This window comes from Nuphar pumila, chromosome 16, assembly GCF_984573655.1.
Source record: "Nuphar pumila chromosome 16, dmNupPumi1.hap1.1, whole genome shotgun sequence".
Taxonomy (NCBI): Eukaryota; Viridiplantae; Streptophyta; class Magnoliopsida; order Nymphaeales; family Nymphaeaceae; genus Nuphar; species Nuphar pumila.
The window spans coordinates 12674721-12701721 of record NC_143264.1 but is presented as its reverse complement, the minus strand read 5'-3'; the positions used below and the strand labels follow the sequence as shown (position 1 = coordinate 12701721).

The window sequence follows — 27001 nt, the reverse complement described above, 5'->3', positions numbered from 1 at the left end:
TTGCTTACTAAACCGACATTCCATATATTCAGTCTTACTCTTACTCAACTTAAAACCTCTAACTTCCAATGTCTGTCTCCATAATTCTAACTTAGCATTAACCCCAGCTCTAGACTCATCAATCAAAACAATATCATCAGCAAACAACATACACCACGGTACATTTTCTTGAATTGATCTCGTAAGCTCATCCATCACTATCGCAAATAGGAAAGGGCTTAAAGCAGATCCTTGATGTAACCCAACCGTTATCGGAAAATTGGTTGTCACCCCTCCACAAGTGCGAACATTGGTTACTACTCCTTCATACATATCTTTAATTATACTAATGTACTTGAGAGAAACACCTTTCTTCATCACTGTCCACCAGAGAACGTCCCTAGGTACTCTATCGTATGCCTTCTCTAAATCAATAAAAACCATATGCAAATCTTTGTTCCTCTCTCTATATCTTTCAATAAGTTGTCTAAGAAAATGTATAGCTTCCATAGTTGATCTTCCAGGCATAAAACCAAATAATATATTTTAGCATAACTTTTTATGAAACAATTAGAAAAGTTTTTTAAAATAAAATAAACAAATAGTATTTATTTAAAATATATAAAATAAGATTTTCGCAAAAATAGTGTGATATCATTGTGATATTTATGTTATAACCAATCTTTTAGAAATATTGCAATATTTTGTCACTTATATCAGCTGAAGCTAGGTATACTCCTTGGTGGGCAAGGGTCCACAAAGGTTTTACCAACAGGAGGCCTGCTAATGCGTTGTTGGTGATGGAGGGGTTTTACTTATATCACAAATATTTTGAGAATATTGTGATATTATTGGTAATTCAAGATCAACCAATATTTTTCTGAGAATTTCAAAATATCAACAGAACATAAAATGTCACGATATTTTCCATAGATATTCCTGATATTAAAATATATATATTTTTCAAGTACCTTTTTTTGTTTCTTTTATATTTTAAAACAGTGTTGTGAAAAGCATTGAGGCGCGTAGCGAGGTGCTCCACCAAAAACCGAGGCGAGCCGTAAGCCTCGAGGCATAAAGCGTAAGCCTCAAAAAAAATTGAAAACTTAAAAAAAAATCGAAAATAATATCTAAAAATACAAATAAATAAAGAAATGCTTTATTGATGAAATAACAACCAATAAGAAATAAATAATCTCAAATAAGTACTAAAAATATGAGATTAACATATAAAAGTAACTAAAAACTAATTACGTAACTGAAAAATATATGAGATTAACCAACAAAAGTTAAAATATACTAAGAAACTGATTACATAACTGAAATAACTGGAAACTATATGAGATTAACCTACAAAAGTTAAAATATATGAGATTATTCTAAAAAATATGAGATTAACTTATAAAAGTAACTAAAAAACTGATTACATAACTGGAAAATATAAGGGATTAACTAACAAAAGTTAAAATATACCAAGAAACTGATTACATAACTGAAATAACTGGAAAATATATGAGATTAACCTACAAAAGTTAAAATATATGAGATTATTCTAAAAATATGAGATTAACATATAAAAGTAAGTTACTTTTATATGTTACTTTAAGTAACATATAAAAATTGATTACATAACTGGAATAACTGGAAAATATATGAGATTAATCTACAAAAGTTAAAATATATGAGATTATTCTAAAAAATATGAGATTAACATATAAAAGTAAGTTACTTTTATATGTTACTTTAAGTAACATATAAAAACTGATTACATAACTGGAAAATATATGAGATTAAACAACAAAAGTTAAAATATACTAAAAAACTGATTACATAACTGAAATAACTGGAAAATATATGAGATTAACCTAAAAAATCTTGTTGATTATGTCTTAGAAATCTTAACAAAAAAAATTTGTGCCTCACGCGCCTCAGACTTGCGCCTAAGGCGAGGCGCGTTTTTGATAACACTGTTTTAAAACCTTTTCGATTTGTTTTTTATATTTCACAAAATACTATAAAACCTATTATTTCTTGTCTTTTTATTATTCATAGTTTCTAAGATTTTTCCAAAAATTTCTTGAGAAAAAATACTTTTTGAAAATATCTACAAGAAAAATTCTCGCTGTGAAATTACCTTCAACGATACAGGTTGTTAAAACATGTAATCTCATAGACAGCTCATATCTCATATGTAATCTCATAGACAGCTCATGTAATCCCTTGTAATGTTTTTCTTTCTTTTAGTTAGTTTAGTTCTAGTTTAAACACAACTAGAACTCACTTAAAACCAAATTTCAGGACACCTTTAAGCTTCACCTTTTTGACTAGTCAAAAAGGCCTTTTTGACCGAGTCAAAAAGGTGCAGCTCCAAGGGAGCCGTTGGGAGTCCAATGACTCCCTTGAGGCTCCTCTCCCCTTCTTCTATAAATATGGGGTTGTTTCCCCTTGCAAAGCATTCTTTGTTCTTTGTTCTTGTGGGAGTTCTCTCCCAATTTTATGAAATCTTGTTCTTCATTTTATGTATACCCTTTTTTGGGTATTGTGTAAGAGTGTGAGCCCTTTTGTGTGAATGTCTTTGTTTCGTAAATCCTCTTTGTGAGTGTTGAAAAAGCAATCCTTGTTAGGGATTGCTACATTTTTTCATGGTATCAGAGCAAGGTTGATAGAAGCAATCAGTCCGGAGTTCTTCTTGTGCATTGGGAAGCATGTCGTTCGTGTTTTTCTCAAAGGAAAGAAGCCTCTTTGAAAGGCTAGTTGTGTGGAGCCTTGGAAGACTAGATATTTTAGCTTCTTGTGGTGGTGTATTTCTCTCTTTTTCTTTCATTCTTCTCTCATTCTTCGTTTCTTAAGCTTGTAAAATGGATGACAATGATAATGTCACCATTAAACCCATAAAACTCAATGATTCTAACTATGTAACATGGGCTTCTATCATGAAGCACCTCATTTAGGGAAAGGGGTTATGGGGATTAGTGGATGGAACCGATGATGAACCTAAACTAATGCTCACTAAAGAAGAATAAGGAAAAGAAATACCTCTTTCGGAGGTAGAAAAAGTTAAAGCCGTTTCCACTTATGAGAAAAAGTGGAAACAATGGAGAATGGGTCACGCCAAAATTATGTCTTGACTCATTTCTATTGTGGATATAAAGAAGTGTGCAAGTCTAGCGAAGTTTGAACACGCTAATGATGCTTGGGACTATATCAAGAGAATGTATTCTCTTAAAGATGTTGCCCATATATATAATCTTCAAGAAAAGGTTTGCAATATGGTTCAAGAAGATAAAAGTATTAGAGAATACTATAATAGCTTGTCCGAGCTATGGGAAGAATTGACTCTCCTTGAACCAAAGTGGCATTGTCCACAAGATATAGAGCCCTGCTAAAATCAAATAAATGCGGAGCATTTTTTCAATTTATTAATGGTTTAAGACCGGAATTTGAGACAACCAAGTCCGCTCTTCTTCATCAAGGGAAGGTTCCCTCTATTGAGGACACAATTGAAGAATTGATTATGGAAGAAAACCGACTGAAGAAAAGAATCTCAAAAAATGTTGATGACTCAGTTTTAGCTATTTCAAAACCAGGGAATCATGTTCGTTCATATAAACCTCCACATTCTGGAAGAACATATGATGAGAAATACGGAAGTAAGGTGGAAAGAAAAGAAGTAATTTGTCATTATTGTCGTGAACCTGGGCACGTCAAGACATACTGCCCAAAGTTAAAGAAGCCTTATGAAAAGACAGTTGCTACTGTTGAAGCCCAACAAGAGACAAAAGAAACATCTATTGAAAGCATATCATTATCTCAACTAGTGGAGGCACTTCAACCACTTCTTAAAGGAGCTTCCCTATCTGCTGGAGCTGCGGTCTCTTCAGTAAGCATCTCTGATCCAGGTAAACCTCTTTGGCTTCTTGATTCTGGTACATCTTTTCATATGACCCCTAACATAGAATTATTGTCTCAATATCATAACTCAAGTGGTTCAAACATTTTGACCGTCAACGGCACTTCTCTTGAGATCAAGAGAATATGATGTTTTGAAAATTCTTCTCAAAACTCAAACAAATTTCGTGTTCCAAAAATCAGATATATACCCAAACTTAATTTAAACCTTTTATCCGTATCTCAGTTAACTGATCATGGGTGTAATGTTTCCTTCTCCTCTCATGATTGTCGAGTACAGGATCACCAGTCAGGGAAGCTGATTGGGAAAGGCCATAGAGAAGGAGGCTTGTACTACATGGATTTTTTTTATTATTCCCAAGAACACACTGTGTTGCAATGTTCAAAAGTTGGATTTGGATCTTTTGCACAAAAGATTTGGACATCCTTGTATATCCAAGATTCAACACTTTCCGAACATGAAAAAATTTTGTAATTTTGAAACTTTTACATGTGAAAATTGTATTCTTGGAAAAATGAAAAGATTACCTTTTCTGAAAAGAACTTTTGTTTCTACACGACCACTTGAGTTGATTCATTCTGATGTCTGGGGTCCTGCACCAATTATATCAAAAGGTGGGTTTGTTTATTATGTTATCTTTGTAGATAACTTTACACGACACACTTGGATTTATTTTCTTAAACATAAATCTGAAGTCTTCTCGCATTTTAAAATCTTTCATAATATGGTCAAAAATCAGTTTAAAGAGGACATTTCAATATTTCGTACCGATTCAGGGGGAGAATTCCTATCAAAGGAATTCAAAGATTATTTAAATCAATATGGAGTTATACATCAAAAGTCGTGTCCCTACACTCCTCAACAAAATGGCCTAGTTGAAAGAAAGCATAGGCACATTATTGAGACAACAAGAACCCTCCTCATATCACATCAAGTACCAAAAATTTTTTGGGCTGAAGTAGCCTTAACTGTCATTTATCTCATCAATAGGATGCCCTCTTCGTCGTTAACAATATTTCTCAAATCGAAAAGCTTCTTAAACAAATTCCTGATTACTCCAGGTTAAGGGTATTCAGGTGCAAATGTTTTGTATTCTCAGATAAAAATGATAAGCTTTCCTCTCGAGCTATTCCTTGGGTCTTCTTAGGATATGCAAGTCATCAAAAGGGTTATAGATGTTTTGACTTTAGAGATATCAGATTATATGTCTCATGAAACGTATCCTTCTTAGAAAATGAAAGTCCATTTGAAACCAAAACATCTGCAGAAACATATGAGTATTCCTTTCTATTTGATTTAGTCTCAAAAAATGAAGAATGTAACGTTGAGGAAGATGATCAAAGTGATATTTCTCCTATTGAACCAATTAGTGATAACCAAGAGTTCATTCAATATTTTAGACGAGGAAACTTAGAAAGACCATGTGCTCTTGAAAGATACTCTGTAGAATCAGAACCCAAGATGTCAACAAGAAAATCTATTAGGATCTCAAAAATTCTTGAAAAATTTGTGTCATATAAATCTTTTTCGCCAAAATTTCAAGCCTTTATAGCCTTAATTCACTCCTACAAAGAACCTCCCAGTTATGCTATAGCCAAAACTCAACCGGAATGGGTAAAAGCCATGCAAGTGGAATTAGAAGCCTTAGAAAAGGCAAACACTTGGACTATACAAGAACTTTCGCCTAACAAAAAACCTATTAGTTGTTGATAGGTTTACAAAGTAAAGACTAAAAGCGATGGCAGTCTTGCGCGGTTTAAGGCTAGATTAGTTGCCAAAGGCTACACTCAAGAATATGGAATAGATTATGAGGAAACCTTTGCTCTAGTAGCCAGAATGACTACAGTTAGAATCATAATTGCCCTTGCCTCTATAAAGCAATGGTTCATATATCAAATGGATGTTAAGAATGTGTTCTTAAATGGTAGTTTAACTGAAGAAGTATACATGGATCCACCACCAGGAATTGACGTTCCTAAAGGAAAAACTCTTCGTCTAAATAAAGCCTTATATGAACTTAAACAAGCTCCGAAGGCTTGGTATGATAAATTTTGTAAGGTGATGTTTGATTTTGGTTTTCAATCTTGTCTTACTGACACTGCTTTGTTTGTTAAGAATTCTAATGCAGGTATCATTATCCTCCTTCACTACGTCGACGACATGATCATCACTGGCAGTGACAAACAGGGAGTGTGCAATATTGAAAAATTTCTCAAAACTCACTTTGAAATGAGTGATTTGGGTTTCTTAAAGTACTTTCTTGGTATAGAAGTTGCTTATTCTTCTAGAGGATATTTGCTAACACAATCTAAGTTTGCTTGGGATATTGTTGTCTGGTCAGGCATTTCAGATGAAAGACATGTGGACACTCCAGAAGTTGTAAATGTTAAGATGAAGAGTGATGATGGAGAACCTCTTGAAAACCCAACTCCATATAGACAACTCGTCGGGGCTTTGTCATACCTTTCCATTACAAGACCTGACATTGCACATGTTGTCCATACAGCCAGTCAATTTTAACATGCTCCATCCTCTGTCCATATGAGAGCAGTTTTGCGAATTATCAGATACATTAAAAAATTTATATCTTGGGGTCTATTTTTGTCTGCTTCTTCTAAACTCAAGCTTATTGCTTATACTGATGCAGATTGGGGAGGTGATCCGAATGATCGTCATTCAACGATAGGTTTTTGTGTCTTCTTGGGAGAATCGTTGATCTCATGGAGATGTAAGAAACGACAAAAAGTATCACTTTCATCAACATGTGTTGTGACAACAAGAGCTCTATCTACATTGTAAGCAATCAGATGTTCCACGAACATACCAAGCATATAGAAATGGATTGTCATTATGTTCGGGAAGAATTCTTGCCCGGCACCATCAATCTCCCTTATGTTGCTTCAGATTACCAACTGACCGATTTTTTCACCAAGCCTCTTGCTGCTCCTAGATTTCACTTTCTCTTAGGCAAATTTTCGATTATCCAACCGTAAGTTTGAGAGGAGGTGTTAAAATATGTAATCTCATAGACAGCTCATATCTCATATGTAATCTCATAGACAGCTCATGTAATCCCTTGTAATGTTTTTCTTTCTTTTAGTTAGTTTAGTTCTAGTTTAAACACAACTAGAACTCACTTAAAACCAAATTTTAGGACACCTTTAGGCTTCACCTTTTTGACTAGTCAAAAAGGTGCAGCTCCAAGGGAGCCGTTGGGAGTCCAATGACAACCTTGAGGCTCCTCTCCCCTTCTTCTATAAATATGGGGTTGTTTCCCCTTGCAAAGCATTCTTTGTTTTTTGTTCTTGTGGGAGTTCTCTCCCAATTTTATGAAATCTTGTTCTTCATTTTATGTATACCCTTTTTTGGGTACTGTGTATGAGTGTGAGCCCTTTTGTGTGAATGCCTTTGTTTCGTAAATCCTCTTTGTGAGTGTTGAAAAAACAATCCTTGTTAGGGATTGCTACATTCTTTCACAGGTGACCATATATATATATATATATATATATATACTTTTTCTTAGAATATCTTGTCGTTAACCATCACTATGATTCCAAAATAATGCTGTTATTGAACATGTTCATGAGAAACTGTGTGGGATTGTACACCAATGAAAATGTTCATAATTGCAGCATCTCAGAGAACGTATAAATCAGCACTAGAACATAAAACCAATAATATATTTTTCCTAAGTAAAGATCAAGTTATATGTAAACTAATGTTTATTTTCCTGCAAGTTGAATCTGTAGTACAGCATACAAGTGCTCTGCATGTACAACAGAATATGTGAAAATCAAAATAATAGAATAAGAAACTCTTTCACATATGGTACATTGCTTTAGTAATGAGCTTGAGAAGATTCACTACAGGTCCACATGCGTATACATCACGTAAATATGTGTGTGTGTGTGTGAAAGAGAGAGAGACATCATACACTGCACTATCTACATTTTTTTCTTTAAATGCACTGTATAGTTAATATACGTGACAAAACGAATTCCTGCAAGTGTTCAAAAACAATACACTAAAAAGGCTAGTTCAAGTGATGAGTACCACAAGTGGAAGTGAGACTCACCACCAAAGTAGATAGTATCTATTGTCAACTGATGTCTGTGCCTACTTGGTTTCTAGCTTCTGTTCAGTTGCAACAACCAAAATATTTACATGGAGAAGAATACCAGTTGGTTTGCAGGTAACATGCAACCCATACTCTTCTGTACTGAAGGTGTATTGGACTCTTGATTGTTGACTTCGAGAACAAACATAAGGCCGCAACTATTATAGCATCAGAAAGTCAATCTTCTATTTAATTTCAAGAAAAAATATCTAAGAAGGTATATTATCTCAATTCTTAATACAAGGCATCCCTAATTTACTTTACAAAGAAGTAAAAGTTGGTGAGACAAACCAAAAAAAATCACAATATACAATACTCACAAACAACAAGTTAGTCGGCTAGCTGTTGTCTTTCAGAAGTTTAGACTTTAACTACCGATGTAAATTACATACCCTGATGGAGGCAGAATCAGATTTTACCACCTGACGATCCAGTATCTGCAACAAATTGCTAATCGATTCAAAATGCATTGAGATCAATAGTATCAATTGAGATATTAAAAGGCATTTAAATAACTGCTTATGCAATTACTTTCTTACTGTTGAAATTATCCAAACATACATCAAACCAATTTGTTGGCATAGATTCCACCTTCCACATGCAAAAAAAGAACCATAAAGCGGATTTTAGAAACTGGTAGCCACCTATGGTACACCAGCAGCAAGCCTGGCCCTTCACAGTGGCCAGGTTTGCAGATCCACTTTGACACCTTCCTATGGGGGTGACAGCCCCATGATGTACGTGAATGCCTGAGTGCTAACTTTGACCAAGCATGTTGGCAGAGTAGTTAGGCGTGCCACCGCAGCTATGCTTGTCCATTCTCAGATAAAAAGGTCTCATCTAAATGAAACCAACAAAGAAATGAATAGAAGATAGCCAGTATGGGTATCACGTGTAAAGCATTGGATCAAAATAGGTGACATATAAAACAGGCATGTATACTTTTTGGGATGCCTAACAGATAGAGAGTTATGCGAAGAGTATGAAGCCTACTATGTCATTTTGCTTTTAAATGACTGCATTGCAGTTTAAACTGTTATGAGAGGCACTTTATTAGATCCTTAAATATACTTGTAGGATAATGTATACATAACAAAGTATTTGAAATCAGAATGAAATGAAGCTACTATTTTTTCCTCCTGTATTGAGGGATGCACAACGAGCCGAGCTAGCTCGGGCTTGACCCGTTTAAGCTCGGCTCAAACTCATTCGAAAAAATAAATGAGCCGAGCTTGAACAAGGGTTCAGGCTCGGTACACGTAAACGAGCCGAGCTTGAGCAGGTAGTTCAGCTCGGATAAGCTCGGTAAGCCCGACTAAGCTCAGTTCACATAGTTATATAAAAAAAATAGATTTTATATAGGTATTATTTTGTTCATGATATTATCACAAAAAGAGGTTTTACCTTAATGGGTAAGTCTTTGGTCATCTTTGGAAGTGGCTTGAGTTCAAATGCCACCGTTTTCTTATCTTTCAAAAAAGCATTTTACACAAATTTCAAAAAGGTTAAAAAGGTTTTTAAATTAAAGGTGTTCAACTCGAGCGTTATGTTTACACCATTAAAAGCTATAGGTTTGGAGATGCAACTGTCGAGACCATGTGTATCATTTGAGAGAGACATGCTTCTGCACCATTAGTGAGTGTAGATACTGCTTTTTAATTGTGTTAGCCACAGCCACCACATGAAGATGATGGCATGAAAAAGACAGACAGATGCATATGTACCACACGCACATGATCTTGGAGCCTTCTTAACCTATTGTGTCTATGACTCTATCCATTGTTCACAGTGAAGATTCATACAGATCCTATTAAATTCATACTTGACACAGAACTAGAGAGAGAGACTCCAGTTTCCTCTCACCCTACTCCCAAGCTTTTATGTTGGAGCCTTCTCCACATATTTCATCTATGCATTGTCCCAACTGTGAAGATTCATACAGATTTACCTTATTTAATATTAGAATATGGAACGGATATGGATCCAGGTAGAGGATCCATATCCGATACAGCACATGCATGTTTTATAGTTTATTGTAATATGTATTACTAATACAGGGCAGTTTCGTCCATGTAAAATATTGTAACCCTATTAAGCTTAATGATGTATTAGTGCAGTCATTAAGAGAAACGAGAGTGGCTGCCGATTCCCCAAGAAGAGTCCGTTCTCTCTCCTCACTCCTTTATCAATTTCTTCACAAAATACGCCAGCCCAAATTCAGTTTTTTCATGGTATCATAGCGGCAGCATCTCTGGGCGTAAAAAGGATCTTCATCAGGGACGTGACAAGCCGAGTCCTTCTCCTCTTCATCAGGTCACTTCCATTAATTCTGTCTTTTTGTTTTTCTCCTTGAAAAGCCGAGTTCTTCTCCTCTTCTCTTCTTGTTTCACACGAAAAGCCAATCTATCATTTTTTTTCATCCTTACTGTTTCACGCAAAAGCCGAGTTCTTATTTCACGTGACTTCTCCTAGTCACGTGAATCTGGTCTGGCAACTGCTTGTCAAACCTTCTCCTTCCTCATTCATTTTGCCTGCACGAGCTTCGCTATTTGTCTCACAGATCTGAATATATTCAGATCTGCTGTGCTGTGTGTCGCCTCTTCCTTCTTTCTTCCTGTTTCACGCGATCTCTCCTGGTCACGCTTTCTCCTTCCTCATTCATTCACAGACCTGAATACATTCAGATCTGTTGTAAGTCCTACACAGATCTGAAATAATATCTAAGATCAGTTGTTCACGTCTTCCTTTCATTTCTGTCGAGTTCTTCTTCTTTTTTAAATCTTGTCGTGACAATGTCTGTTCTGTTTTTTTTTTAATCTCTATGCCGATTTCTGACATAAATCATTTCTCTATGCCAATTTCTGTCATAAATCATAAAGTTGTGTCATTTTATGATAGCAGTCCAGTTTCAGCCACTATTCTCTTTCTGTCATAAAGCCGATTTTTCATCATAAGTTTACAAATGGATACTTCAGTCAATTCTGGTCTTTCTTCCAATTTCCTGGGGCAGCTCGTTTCGAAAAAGCTAAATACAAACAACTATTTGACTTGGAAAAGGCAGATTACCTCTTTTATTCGAAGTCAAAATCTTTCAGGTCACTTGGATGGCTCCACTCCAATGCCTCCGAAATTTAGCACAACTGAAGCAAAAGAAGACGGAGGATTGCCAAACATCATTCGCAATCCTGCATTTGTTGCTTGGATGAAGCGTGATCGTCACGTACATCACTTCCACATTGTCGCAAGAAGTGTTGGTTTCTATTCTTGATGATTGCACACCTAAAGTATTGTGGGAGACTCTAGCTCAGACCTACTCTCAGATATCAAAGGCTAAGGTGTTGTTTCTCAAGCGTGAATTTCAGCTTTTAAAAAAAGAGGCAATGACCATTATTGAATTTTTAAAACAAGTCAAAAGCATCACAGATCAATTAGCCATTGTTGGATATTCAGTGTCAGATAAAGAAAAGGTGCAACAGACACTGAATGCCCTGGGATCAGAGTAGCATGTTCTTGTCACTTCTTTATTATGCTTGCCCACGTTGCTCAATTTTGAGGAATTACGTGTTAAATTCTTCTAGTATGAGATGTCTTTGAAAAGCATGTTTGATGCTTCAGCAGAGCAATCATCTACGCATGAGGTTCTTGTCACAAGGATGTTTGCAGATCGTGCAAGAGGAGGGTGTGGCAGAGGCAGGGGAGCCCAAATCCAAGGTGAACATGGGTTGCTACCTACACCAAATTTCACTGCCAGCTTTTCAAAGAATGTTCTCACATGCTACCAGTGTAACAAACGAGGTCACATCAAAGCCAACTGGTGGTTCAACCCACAAAATCGTAATACAACACAAAACAATAGAAATGTTGCTACATCAGGAACTGCAGGTACATTTCAAGTCAGTGATGATGCTAAGGATCCTCTCTTATCTGCTATGGTCAACTTGAATCTGAAACAGAATGATGATGGAATATGGTATGTAGACTCTGGGGCAGCAGCTCATGTCACTGGCAATGCAGGTAAGTTCTCTACTTTGACTCTTTATTTTGGTAAATCTAATATTGTAACTGGAGATGTGACTCACCACCCTATTTCAAACGTAGGCAACGTCCTCAACCCTTTGTCCGAGTCTTCGTCCATTCCTTTATCTAATGTTGTTCATGCACCAAACATTAAGAAAAATATTGTCTTTGTTTCTAAGCTTGTTGACTCTACCAATTCATCCGTGGAATTTACTCCTACTTCTGTCTTTGTCAAGGATCTTCAAACGAAGGAGATGTTCGCTAAAGGAGAGCGACGTGGAAACATGTATATCTTCAATGAAGATCCAGTCGCTAGTGTCCTGAAGCCCAAGTCTGATCATGTCTCTAAAAGCATTCTAAGTATATCAAAATGTAATAAGTCAGATCTTTGGCATTCCCGTCTTGATCATTGTAGTCAAGTCTTTATTGAAAAATTAGTGTCCAATGGTTTCTTTTCAGAGTCTGTTTCACCTTCGTTGAAAGACAAAGTGTGTCCCAGTTGTCAGGTCTGCAAAAGTCATGTACTTCATTTTCATCAAATAAATAAAAGAGCTTTCATGCCTTTTGAGATAATATGTTTCGATGTTTGGGGCCCAGCCCCCAATCCTTCTTCTTCTGGAAATAAATATTATATATCCTTTATTGACAGTTTATCTCATTTTACTTGGATATTCTTTATGAAGCACAAATCAGAGGCTTTCCTTATTTTTCGTCACTTTCATGCCTACGTTAAAACTCAATTCTCCCAAAATATTCAAACTCTCCAATGTGATGGAGGTGGTGAGTATTCCTCCAAAGAATTTTTAGATTTTCTCCAAGATAATGGGATACATCGTAGAGTTTCTTGCCCGTAGACTCCACAGCAAAATGGAATTGTTGAACGCAAACATAGACACATTGTGGAAAGTGCAATGAGTATGATGCATGGTTGTAACTTGCCTATTGGTCTTTGGACAGAAGCTTTTCATACTGCCACTCATGTAATTCTCCCTATGCCTATCCTTGAAAATCAGTCTCCCTATTATGTTCTCTTTGGTGTACGTCCTGATCATGATGAGTTACGAGTTTTTGGATGCACATGTTATGTACATATCGATAAATCCATGAGAACTAAATTTCAGGACAAAACCTCTATATGCCAATTTGTAGGTTATGCAGATGAACACAAGAGTTACAGGTGCTATGATCCTGCCAATAAGAAGATCAGAATCTCTAGAAATGTTTTTGATGAAAATAGTTTTCTGGGGAATAAAGTAGATCACAATCGTGATCATATTGATACAGTTGCTAATTGGTATGATCCATGACTCAGTGTTGAACTCATTTCACACAATGCAAAACATACTACTTTGGCTCCTGAAAGCATACATGATGAGACGGCTTCAGATAAAGTATCAGAAACAGAATGTCTAAGATACAAAGAAAATGTCTATACCAGGAGATCCAGAGAGCAAACAGATGTACCTGTTGGAGAACATGTAGCATTGTCCAACAACAGAGAGGCACCAAGAAGATCAGGTAGGATAAGGCATCCTATTGAAAAATGGGTGAGTTATGATAACTTTTCTATGGATTTTCAGATCTTTCTATCCAAGATTGAAAAACACGAGGAACCACTTGGGTTTTGTCAAGCTATTCAATCTAGCAAATGGATTGAAGCGATGAATGAGGAGATCGAGGCACTTCATGAGTGTCAAACATGGGAGATAGTTGGTCGTCCCCCAGATAAAAATGTTGTTAGCTCAAAATGGGTATATAAGATTAAATATAAACTGGATAGTAGCATTGAACGATACAAGGCACGTCTTGTTGCCAAAAGTTTTACTCAAGAATATGGTCAAGATTATGATGAGACATTCAGCCCAGTGGTAAAAATGGGAACTATTCGTATTATTCTTGGCCTCGCAATTGAACATGGGTAAACCCTTAATCAGTTTGATGTTAAAAATGCATTCCTTCATGGGGATTTAAAAGAAGAGGTCTACATGGAGCAACCTTAAGGTTATGTAGAGGGAGACCCAAAAGAATATGTATGCAAATTAACCAGAACATTGTATGGTTTAAAGCAAGCCTCTAGGTCATGGTTTGAAAGCTTCTCCTTAGAGATTCAGAACCACGGTTTCTTTCGTTCCCAACTAGATCATTCTCTATTCATATACATGGATGGAACCACTATGGTTTTCTTCCTTATATATGTTGATGATATCGTGATCACTGGTAATGCTCCAGACCATATTCAATGAATTAAAGTTTTACTAAGTATGTGGTTCAAGATGAAAGATCTTGGGGAACTGAGATATTTTCTTGGTGTAGAGGTGGACAGACACGATGGAAAAATGTTATTGACTCAACACAAATACGCTCTTGACCTTCTGCCCAAAGCAGGAATGACAGATTGCAAACATCTGCCCACAACCAGTGTTGTCAATCAAAAACTCAGTCTTTGTGATGGAGAGTTATATCCTGATGCAGGCAAGTATCGCAGTTTGGTGGGCATGCTATAGTACCTCACTTTTACTAGACCAGACATTGTCTATTCTGTAAATCAAGTATCTCAGTTCATGCATGAACCGAAAACTGGTCATATGGATGTCGTCAAATGCATTCTTCGTTACTTAAAAGACATGGTGGGTGATGGACTCACATATGTACAATCTTCATGGGAAACACCAAAACATGACATATTGGCCTATACAAATGCAGACTGGGCAGAGGACCCAGATGAGAGGAGGTTTGTTTCAGGATACTGTGTTTTTATTGGAGAAAATCTTGTTTCATGAAATAGCAGAAAATAGAAGGTTGTGGCGAGATCTAGCACAGAGGTAGAGTATAGATCTATGGCAGCCACCACAGCAGAACTGACCTGGATTAGGCATTTACTTACAGAGATAGGAGAGAATATCTCAAGTTCGACTCTTATGTGTGATAATAGAAGTGTTATACAAATTGTGTTCAATCTTGTTCATCACAGTCGGACTAAGCATATTGAGATTGACCAACATTTCATCAGACAAAAGATAGCAGACAAAGAAATTGAATCAATTTATGTGTCTTCAGAAGACCAAGTCGCTAATATGTTCACAAAAGGTCTCAAAAGTTTCTGGTATCTGAAGAACAAGTTACACATGGTTCACTCCCATGCGCAACTTGAGGGAGGGTATTAGAATATGGAACGGATATGGATCCAGTAGAAGATCCATATCCGATACAGCACATGCATGTTTTATAGTTTAATGTAATACATATTACTAATACAAGGCCGTTTCATCCATGTAAAATATTGTAACCCTATTAAGCTTAATGATGTATTAGTGCAGTCATTAAGAGAAAAGAAAGTGGCTGCCGGTTCCCCAAGAAGAGTATGTTCTCTCTCCTCACTCCTTTATCGATTTCTTCACAAAATACACCAGCCCAAAGGCAGTTTTTTCATTTAATTCATATTTGACACAAAGATTATAAAGGCTTCTAGCTAAATGGAGCAACACTTTCTATCAATGAATATATCAGGTCATCAACTTTTCAATTTTAGAAAAATAAGAAAGGATCTTTACTTTGCCACTTTGCTTATACAAACTTTGAAACTAACCCCATGAATGAAACAAGACATCATGATGATGATTACAACAACAACAACTACGCCTTCATCCCGAAACCATTGGGGTCGGCGATATGAACCAAAAAAGAAAATCATTTTGGGTCTTCCACATGAATCCTTCTCCTCCAATCATTTCTATCCAATGCCATGTCCTCGGTGAGGCTCAAAGCATTCATATCCTTTCCTATTATCTCCATCCAAGTCTTTATAGGCCTACCCCGACCTCTTTTAACTAATATATTTTTCCATTTCTCCATCCTTCTAACTGGAGCATCATTAGGCCTTCGCCAAATATGTCCAAACCAGTGTTTTAAAACTCGCCGAGTCAACTCGTTGACTCGGCTCGGCTCGCCCCTCCAGCGAGTCAACCCGGCAAGGCAAACTCGGTTTGCCAAAACTCGGGCTTGACTCGGCCAGACTCGGGCGAGTTTTGTGATGTTTGAAATTTGTTTTTTGAGTTCCAAATTACAGTTTTTTGAGTTTTGGATGCCTATGGGAAGTCACATTTAGGTTTAATCATCCATTTGTTATGTGAACAAGCATTGTACATATTCAAATATTAGTAGTCTTTTTATAGTTGTGCCATTAATATATTTCCTGCATAATTGCTTATTAATGTTGATATTGGGCATTTTGTAAACTTTCAATATGCACATATATCACTGTTTTACATTTATGGATTTGTTAGAGAGGGAATTAAAACTTTTAAAACAAGCTAGCATATATGATTGGCCATTTTAGGAACCTTAGGTAGTAGCAGACTGAACTCATGGTGACCAAATCCTCTAATTCAAGTCATGAATTAGTCAAAGTGCTTGTATAGATATCAAATTCAATTATTCAAGCAAACCTCTATAGCTCTTTGCAGTTGTTTTTATATTCTTATAGACATTTGGAGACTATGTTTACTCAAAAACATGGTTTCAGACAAATTATATATTGTTTTTCTTTTAAAATCAAAAGTTAACAAAACCCAGTCCGAGTCACCGAGTTGACCCGCCGAGTCACGAGTCAATAAAGAATGAGTCGAGTTCCGAGTCATGGGTTTTAAAACCTTGGTCCAAACAACCGTAAATGATTCTCTCTCATCTTATTTTCAATGGGTGCAACGCCTACCTTCTTATGTATCTCCTCGTTCTGAATCTTATCTTTTATTGTATTTCCACACATCCATCTAAGCATACGCATCTCAGCTACACTCATTTTTTGAATATGATGTCTCTTGGCAGCCCAACATTCCGTACCATATAGCAAAGCAGGCCTAATAGTCGTCCTATAAAACTTTCCCTTCAACCGCAATGGCATTCTACGATCGCACAATACTCCAGTTGCACTTTTCCATTTCATCCACCCAACCTTTATCCTATGATTTACATCTCCATCAATTTCTCCATACTTTTGAACGATAGATCCCAAATATTTGAAACAATCATCCACCGGTATTTCTTGCTTACCAAGCTTCACTACACTCCCATCACTACTTCGTTGCTTACTAAACCGACATTCCATATATTTTGTCTTACTCTTACTCAACTTAAAACCTCTTGCTTCCAATGTCTCTCTCCATAATTCTAACTTAGCATTAACCCCAGCTCTAGACTCATCAATCAAAACAATATCATCAACAAACAACATACACCAAAGCACATTTTCTTGAATTGATCTCGTAAGCTCATCCATCACTATAGCAAAAAGGAAAGGGCTTAAAGCAGATCCTTGATGTAACCCAACCATGATGATGATTAATAACAAATTTTAGTAGATTTGTATTATTATGATATGTTTATTAAGAGGCTATACTTCTAAGATCAAGAGTATTTACTTTTCTCATACTTCAAAAAAATATTTTCAAATCCAAATGACTCAAGCTGAGACATTTTCAGCACTAACTAGATCATGAAAACCACAATGCATGTCTAAGCTACATATCATAGCTTCAAGATAAATGGCATTCTTTTATGGACTCTGGTGTACCTGTCACACATATGTGTTAGTTAAATTTTTTTATACAACAACCAAGAATAGGCCTTTGGATTGCTGTTAAAAGCATATCATAAAAATCATATCTAAGTCCCGACCAATGCCCAAATTTTGAAACTAAATGTGGACAATTTGCATACCTTTGGCTCACCTGCTGGAATTTTCAACTGATAGCAGCACCCTCGAGGCTGGAGCACACCAGCAAATTGAACTTCATTGTTTCTAGAAAAATAAAACAAATAAAAATTTTCAAATGTCAATGTATCAAGTTTGCAGGTCAAAACAATTTGAGAACACATCTACAAGAGACTCTCAAACCTATGAAATAGATAACATTCTCAATTTTCCTATATTAATGCAAGGCGCTTCTTTAAAAGCATGGAACAAATGACGTGTAACAAATAACAATGAGAGTGTGCATAAGACTTGGGAAAAACAAAGAACTGCACCAAACTACCTTTCATTACAATGTGCACATTCAAAGGCCATCAACACAATCTGCAGTAGAAGAAGAAGATACAGATCCAAATGCTTAGCAAGTGCAGCCATATAAATTTGCAAGTTTGAAACTGTACCATATTGACAATTTCCTACACTAGCAAATAAGTTGCAGTTGCAAGTTTTAACCATGCAAATTGCTTTGAAATGAAACGTTCACCACTCCAAACTAGGCCTCTCAATAGTTTGGGCTCAGGCCAGAGCCATGCGATTCTAACTCCTGATCCGACTTTCAGGTGCCAGTAGATGGACAGACTCCAGCCATGTCTAGCCTAGGAAGGCCAGGTCCGGGACCAACTTGACATGAGCCAAGCTTAATTTATCTAATTGGATAGATCCTGAACCTTTTTACAAGTGAAACATAAACAGATTGAATCCTAATAATTTATCTAATCGGTTCCAGTCTATGTTAGAAACAGCACAGGAAAAAAGATCAAATGACACAACTAAGATTGCACCACAAAATCAAGACACTGAAAATCATCAGTAATTGAATCCATGACAGTATCTAGGAGACAAAAACATCATCTAGAGCACGCTTACCTCTCTGAAATGAGGAATTCGAGACAGCAGAATCTGGGTTGTCCCCTGTAAAAAGCTAAATAATGTCAAGATTTTAATCTCTCAAACTTCAGGCAAATGAATTGGAGCAATTGTCATTAAAGAGACAAACAAAAGTATTCTAAAAGCAAAGATGTATGTTTAAACATTTAAATCATCAAAGACGCCTCCAATTACAGTAATATCAACATGCTGGTAATCAAATGTAGTTCTTTTGACTTCATCTTAACTTTTAAACCGATCAAAGTAATAATCATTTCAATGCCAGTAATGCCACAATCTCGAAGAGGGTACTCCAACTAGTAACATTCTCCAAGTTCCACTTTATCGCAATATCTGGAGGCAGCCAGAATTTAGAATGGATTTCCAATACTTACAAAAAAATACAGCTACTAACAAGAGATTCCATTTTGGCATGAGATTTTCATTTACTTTAAGGTTTAATGAAGGAACGAAACTTGAGAGTTTGCAGCCTTGCAGGCTGCAAAAAACCACGAAACTCTAACTGCCTTAACATTGCTAACGTTAAATTAAAAAGATGAAAGTTAGATTAAAGATTCATAAAAGTAAAGAGAAAATGTTAGTTTAATCAACTTCAATTCTGCGTTGAGCGAAAAAACGAAGAATATAAAAGATACCAACATCACAATTTCATGAAAATGTAAGAACTTTATTGTTTTGAACAAGAAGCATTCGTAGAGAGAGAGAGAGCTACAATTTTCCTTAAACGAAGGAACGAAATCACGAACAATCGCAATGGGGATCATCCAAGCAAGCAACAAATTCTTAAAACGATTTGCTCAGACGAATCAGACCCTAAGATGAGGGAGAGAAGGTAGAGGCTTACGTTTTCCCCGCAACGCATGCAGAGGCTCTCGATTTGATGGAGAGGGGCGTCGGAGTCCTCGCCTGCGGCGACCGACTCGGCCGCACTCCCGACGTCGACAATGGCGTCCTCCCCTCCTCTTCCTCCGCCCATCCTTTTTCCGACACGCACAAACCCTAAACCCCCAAGGGCCTCAACTCCAATCCCAAGGGAGTTTTCTCTCTCTTCCCAGTTTGAGAGAGTTCCCGAACATTAACCCCTCATACGATATAATGGGTGCCAGTTATTCATAGCCGTTGGATCAGAAAGATCGTGACCGTCAGTCAGACATCTACCCACCCACAGACGGAAGGAGGCTGTCGTTAACGTCCAACCCAGCCCGAGCCTGTCCCAACGCAATTGTAGTCGGGCCAGGTTGGACCTGAGTACTATGGGCCGGGTCTACAATGTGCACCCGAGACCCGCTTCATGAAAAAAGTATGTCAATGGGGCACGTACCTACGTGTCTTGATAATGATTGACAGGATACTAGCTATATAAAACCCAGACCTAACCCGAACATAACAAAGGTCAGGCCAAGCTTCCTTTCTATGGTTCAGGAATAGGGTCATGTCTATCGGGTGCTAATGGACTTCGGGTCAGGCCCGTTTGGGCTAGCCCTTATACGCAATGGGTTGTGTGCTGTACTAAGATTAACAGTGGCTTTCCATTTGGGTCTGGTTCACAAGCCGTATCTTTCGGTTCTTAATGCTATTGCATAGTTCACATGGCACCTAAATTCCAGCTACACTTTTTCCCATGTTTGTTAACAAAAATATGAACATGACTAGTTGGATACGGGTCAGAAATGTTTAAACCAATACTGCTGGGTTCGAGTCAAAGTGGGTCTAATTGTATCTGTACTACATTTTGCATGTGAAAAACAGTAATTTGCACACATATACGGTAGCACATGGCTTATATCCTAAGTAGGGATGCAAATGGGTCAGATCCAGGATGAAGGTTTTGCAATTTTTGGTTGTTCCGGATCCGACACCCCTACTTATTTAGCTGTTCTGGGTCCAATCCGTTTGCATCCCTAATCCTAAGTGTAAATGAGACTCCAGTCTCCCATCAGATCCAATCCAGTTAGAACCAGAAATGGATCTCAAGGCCTGTTATATCATCTGGATTCAACTGTACCTGTATCATGCTGTCCACATCCGACTATGGACCGAACCAAAGTCAAAACTCCAACTGGCTTGCATCTCTGTCCAGATAAGACATAGCCTTGAACTTTGGCTTGCCTTAGTTGGTACAAACAGACCATCAAAACTGAGAAAAGAAAGGTTGGGGCTTAGGTAGGGATACAAACTTACCCGATGCAACAAATACATGAAGATTTGGTTTGGAATCGGATCCGAAAAAGCTTAAAATTGCAAAACCTCCATCCTAGTTCCTATCCAGTTGCATCCCTAGGTTTAGGTGACTTTTGAACATTGTAATTAGGGGTGTCAATAAGGTTACATAAACCTCTCAGTAAAATACTGTTTTTTTATGTTTAGAAAAATGGAGATCTTTATCACAACTCAGGTTGGCCTATGGTCTGGGTATTGGGGGTGGGCATCTGGCCCTGCCCGAGACCATTTAGAGCTCGTCTCGCCAGACTTTAAGTGTGGCGCAGCCCGTAGAAGTCATGAACCATTTACTAATGAGTCGGGCTTTGGCCCAGTTCTTAACGGGCTCAGGTTTGAAGAGCAGCCCATGACCTGGCCTATTGGGCCAATTCAGAGACGTACCTATGTTTTATGGGGCCTGAGGCGGCGGGAAAAAATGGGCCCCCTATTAATAGTAGGAGTTTGAGGGGCAGTGCCTCCGATTTTTTTTAAAGAATCAAAATAACAATAAAATTTGCATTCACATTAAACAAATATAATATTCCAAATATTTATATTATATTAAATAAATGGGGAGCTCGGGCCTTAAAAATGGGCCCCTAAAATTTTTTTGGGCCCAGGGCCCTGAGGTCCAAGCCTCATTGGCCTCTTTACAGGTCCGGCTCTGGTCCAATTTGAAGCATGTCGAGCCCAGCCTGGCCTGGCCCAAACTCAACCAATTAGTGCATCTAATTAGGTAAATAATAAATAATTAACAAGTTCCTATGTACCCAACTAATTATCTTTCTAGTTTTCATAAAATTAATGTAATTAATTAGGTAAATAATAATAGTTACTAAGTTATTATGCAATTAATTATTTTTAAAAAATTTATATTATTAAAAGTTAATAAATAGCTCAAGCCCATCGGGCCGGGTTTCGGCCCGATAGCTAATGGGCCCAGGCCTAAAACCTTGACCCAAATCCGGCCCTTAGTAAGTCGGGTCGGTTTGGCCTGTTACCCATACCTAGTCTGGTATGAGATTTTATAAACTACTAGCGCATCGGCCTTGTGCATGTGTCCGGACCCCCACAAGAAAACTGAAATAATAAAAAAGTTGTCATTAAATACTTTTTAATCTGAATCATAAACATGTTAATATAAATCATTTTAATATTAATAGGAGTAGCATATCGTAGATTTTTTCATAGGAGTAGCGTAGATGTTTTCGTAAATCGAGTTTAGAGTTTTTGGATATGCAAACCAAAGATGAATAGAAAAAACATACCTACTCATAGAAATCAAGAAAAGCAGAAAAAATCTAAGAAAATGATTAGAATGCAAAAAAAATTACAGAAAATTGAAATAATTGGAAATTAAAATAATAGAATACTGAAGTTAACTCTCATCCAAATTCTACTCCAAAGGAGGGAAGGCTGGAATTTAACAGTGAAAGTATCTAATAAATGCTGAGGAAGTAAATCTTACTCAAATTCAGCCATTTGCTCATCCTTCAAAACTAACATACTTCACATGGGCTTTTCAAAGTTCACCAACACTGATTGACCTTTGGCAAATAAAGATTTCGGTACGTTTATAAAAAAAAAAAACTGAGCAAATTCAGCAACCACCCAAAATAATTTCAACAACAGGGGATAAACTGAAATATTTCTCATATTGATGTGCCTCTAAAGAAACCCTAACATGAGACGTGGAGAGAGAAAAAAAAAGAAAAATATGAAAGAAGATGGCAGGTAGTTATGATCTACTATTTTAGGTTGGTACCCTTATTAAGAGAGGCTTTATTAATTTGAACCATGGCCAAATAAATGTTAAGTATCCAGCTAGCCAACTCAGATGTAGGGGTGGCAAAACCTGACACGACCCGCCAACCCGCCTCTTAGGCGGGTTCGGGTTTGGAAAAAACGAACCTGTTTAATAAACGGGTCGACCCACCTAACCCGTGTATTAAACGGGTCGGGTTCGTGTTAGGGGTATGCCAACCCGCCTGACCCGTTTAATAAACGGGTTAGGCAGGTGGGTCAACCCGCCAACCCGACCCGCGAACCTGAGAACCCGTTTACCCCACCCAACCCATTTATTAAATGGGTTGGCGGGTCGTGTCGGGTTACCCGTTTATTAAACGGGCCGGGTTCGTGTTTGCCACAGCTAACCCGTTTAATAAACGGGTCGGGTTCGGGTTGAGGTATGCTGACCCGCCAACCCGTCGGGTCGACCCGCCAACCCGACACGATTGCCACCCCTACTCAGATGTGGTTTCAGTGTTGCAGGCAACAACCCCATTTTTTTTATCGTCAACTCGCAGGTTCGTCAACATGATAATCGCTCATACCCCCATTGAAGCACATCCTCCTTCAAAATCACTGCAACCCAATCCTGCCCAAGGTCACCTCTAATATCTCACAATTGGTTAAAATTGGTGCTTTTCAGATCTATATATTAAGGATATTTCAAATGTGGACACCACATCACAAGTAGGACTCACTATAGCTGGTGACTCTCTAGATGTGACGGAGGATTCAAGAAAAAACGTGAAGGCTGACCCAAATGGGGTTCACGATAAGGTTGATCCAAATGGGAAGTTGTTCAGAGATTTAGAATCAGAACTCCAAAACGTTGAGGAGTCCATCCCACTTATGAATTGTAATTCAAACTCGTGTGTGTGTATATATATATATATATATATATATATATATATATATATATATATATATATATATATATATATATATATATATATATATCAATGATAAAAGGAACATCTCATCTTGTGTGATTAGAGATAGAGAGAGTTGGAATCGTGGACGTAGGCCTGACCAACTGAACCACATTAAAACTTGAGTCATGTGCGTGTGGTTTTTTTATTTTTGTGTGTTGATTTTCTTGCATGGTATCAGAGACTGTAGATATGTGGTATGTTTCATCCTCATGTTTGATAGCAATAACAACATCAACTTGTCTCACACCAACATGTCGATTGACTCAAGTAGTATGACAAGTTCCTTTCCTATTATTCTCACACCGACTAATCTTCAATATTTTTTGTCCGTCAAACTATTCAAACTATCATCTAACAACTATCTTTTGTGGAAGTCTCAATTTATCCCACTTTTGAAAAGTTATAATCTCATGGGCTATGTGGATGGGTCTAATCCATGTTCGAGTGAATAATTTCTTCATGTTGAATCAATATAGATCCTGTCATAAACCCAGGTTTCTTAGAATGGCAGAGGATGGATCAACTTCTTTTGAGTTTGATCCTATCCTCCTTGACGGACAACGTACATAGGCAGGTCGTTGGCCTGAGAACTTCATTTAGTATACGAAAAACACTAAAAAACTATGTATGTGACTCACACGAAATCTCAACTTCACAATTTGAGGAAGGGTTCAGACACCATCACTGAGTATTTCAATAAAGCCCAAGCTATTACACATCAATTGCACATGGCCTTCAAGCTCGTTGATGATGATGATCTCATAATATGTATACTTATTGGGCTTCCTATGAATGAATATGGTCCCTTCAGAACTTCATTGAACACTCGAGAGACTCTCCTCATACTTGAGTCTTTATTCAACATGTTGTTGGTTCAATAATCATGACTTCAAGATCTAGATGGATCGAACCTTGAGAATCTCATAGCCAATGTTGCACTCAACTAGTCCAGTCAAAACCAAAACTATAGTGGGCATCAATATTTTGAAAATCAAAGTAGTCAAAACCGGTTTTCTAATAGAGAAAGAAATAATGGTCGATTCCAAAACAAGAACAATGAGAAGTGAAATTTCAATCAGTAGGGGGATGAGTAACACGTTCAATAGTGTCACCTACCATGCCTGACACGGTAGCCAACTGTCGTACCACCTGTCAGGCATGTCCAAAGCAAGGTCATGGTGCCCTTCAATGCAAATGCAAGGTATATCATTTTCATAAGGACAGATCATGATCATATAAGGCTTATAATGCTGCAACTATTCTTCATATTGATGATGGAGGATGGTACCCTGATTCAGGAGATACTGCAGACTTTAACAATCTGTCTACACAATCAGAATATCAAGGGCGTGAAAATCAACAATGGCACAGGTTTGAGAATTCATAGTGTTGAAAATTCTACTTTTAGTTTTTCTGGTTATAATTTTCATATGAATGATATTCTATATATGTCAACTATTTCACGAAACTTACTCTCAGTTCAAAAGTTTGTTTAGGATAATGATGTGGTTTTTAAATTTGTCCCTTATTGATGTGTTGTGAATGCATGCAAAACAGGAGAAGGTCATCTTGGAAGGAACAAGTGACAATGGTTTATACAAAGTGAGTCTGAATAAAGTGATAAAGTCCATTCAGGTTTATCATGTTGATGCTTGTGTTGGTGAGGAGCCATTATTCATCAATGGAATTAACGTTTGGGACATCCATCATTTAAGACAATTAGATAAGTTATTAGTAAACATGGTTGGCCATTTTTTCATAAACTAAAGAATAAGATATGTGAGTAATGCCAATGGGGTAAGAGTCATTCTCGACCCTTTGAGGCATTAACTCACAAAGTGGATGGACCTTTAGATTTGATTTTCTCAGATGGTTTGGGACTTGCTCATGTCCCAACTATGCATAGACATTATTATTATGATAATTTTGTAGATGCATTTTCTAGATTCACTGGGATTTTCGTCATTAAGTATAAATTTGATGGGGTAAAGAAGTTAGTCCAAGACCATAAAATTAGGTTAGCCACTTGGAACATAGGGTCTTTAACTGGTAAGTTGGTAGAGTTAGTAGATGTTATGTGTAGGAGAAAGATTGATATTTTATGTCTTCAAGAGACCAAATGGGTAGGTGAGAAAGCTAAAGTGATAGAACCTTGGGGATATAAGATTTGGTATACAGGAATAAATAGGAATAGGAATGGAGTAGGGATTGTTATGAGTCGTCAGTTTATAGATAATGTAGTTGAGGTCCGTAGGAAGGGTGATAGAATTTTACTTATTAAATTAGTATTAGGTATGGATATTATTAATATTATTAGTGTTTATGCACCTCAAGTAGGTTTAGATGATTCCATTAAGCATCAATTTTGGGAAGATTTAGATGGAGTAGTACAAGAGACATCTTATGGAGAAAAGCTTTTCATCGGCGGTGACCTTAATGGACATGTAGGCATTAGTAGGGATGGATTTGAGAATATCCATGGAGGCTATGGTATAGGAGAAAGAAATGAAAGTGGAGAAAGGATTTTAGATTTTTGTTTGTCCTATGATATGATCTTAGCAAACACTTGGTTTATGAAGAGGGAGTCTCACCTAGTAACATTTAAAAGTGGGGTTAATACGAGTCAGATAGATTTTTTCCTACTTAGAAAGAGAGATAGGGGTTGTTGCATCGATTGTAAGGTTATACCAGGAGAAAGTGTAGCTACACAACATAGAGTCTTAATTTTAGATCTTAGAATTAGACAATGCCGCAAAAGGGATAGACATATGATAGATCCTAGAATTAAGTGGTGGGCACTGAAAGGAGCTAAACAAGGAATGTTTGTAGAGCAGGTAGTTAAGGAAGTTGATTGGTGTCTCGAGGAGGATTCAGAATCAATGTGGAATAAGATAGCGGGTGGTATGAGAAAAGTAGCTAAGGAGGTATTGGGTGAGTCTAAAGGCGGTGCACCACTAGGTAAGGATACATCATGGTGGAACGAGGATGTCAAATTAGCTATTAAGGTTAAAAGAGAGTGTTATAGAAATCTAAGTAAGAGTCGTGATAATGAGAATTTGGAGAAGTATATGATAGCAAAGAAGGAAGCTAAAAAAGTTGTTCGAAACGCGAGGGCTAAGGTATATAAGGAGGTTTATGACAAGTTGGATACCAAAGAATGCGAGAAGGATATTTATAGGCTTGCAAAGATGAGAGATAGGAAATCGAAGGATTTGGGTATGGTTAGATGTATCAAAGATGAAACGCAAAGGGTTTTAGTCAAAGATGAGGAGATTAAGGAGAGATGGAAAGATTATTTTGATAAGCTATTTAATGATAGTCATGCTCAAGATCTTGGAGACTTCTCCATTCCTTTTCATGAGATAAATCGTGACTTCATGCGCAAGATTCAAAAGAAAGAAATTGCAGAGGCTTTGAAGAAA

General features: G+C 37.1%; 1 protein-coding gene across 3 annotated transcripts in view; it reads right to left on the bottom strand.

Annotated features, from left to right (window-relative positions):
* LOC149812946 (uncharacterized) overlaps nucleotides 1–19717 on the bottom strand; it is a 61278-nt gene extending 41561 nt beyond the window's left edge. For all 3 annotated transcript variants that reach the window (XM_089992231.1, XM_089992229.1, XM_089992230.1), the window contains exons 1-5: nucleotides 19505–19717; nucleotides 18640–18684; nucleotides 18056–18096; nucleotides 17739–17820; nucleotides 8399–8443 (exon numbers count right to left, since the gene is read on the bottom strand). In XM_089992231.1, the coding sequence (XP_089848357.1) occupies nucleotides 8399–8443; nucleotides 17739–17820; nucleotides 18056–18096; nucleotides 18640–18684; nucleotides 19505–19636 (345 nt within the window). In that variant the 5' untranslated portion in view covers nucleotides 19637–19717. The remainder of the gene's footprint in view (nucleotides 1–8398; nucleotides 8444–17738; nucleotides 17821–18055; nucleotides 18097–18639; nucleotides 18685–19504) is intronic.
* Between the last annotated feature and the right edge of the window lie 7284 nt (nucleotides 19718–27001).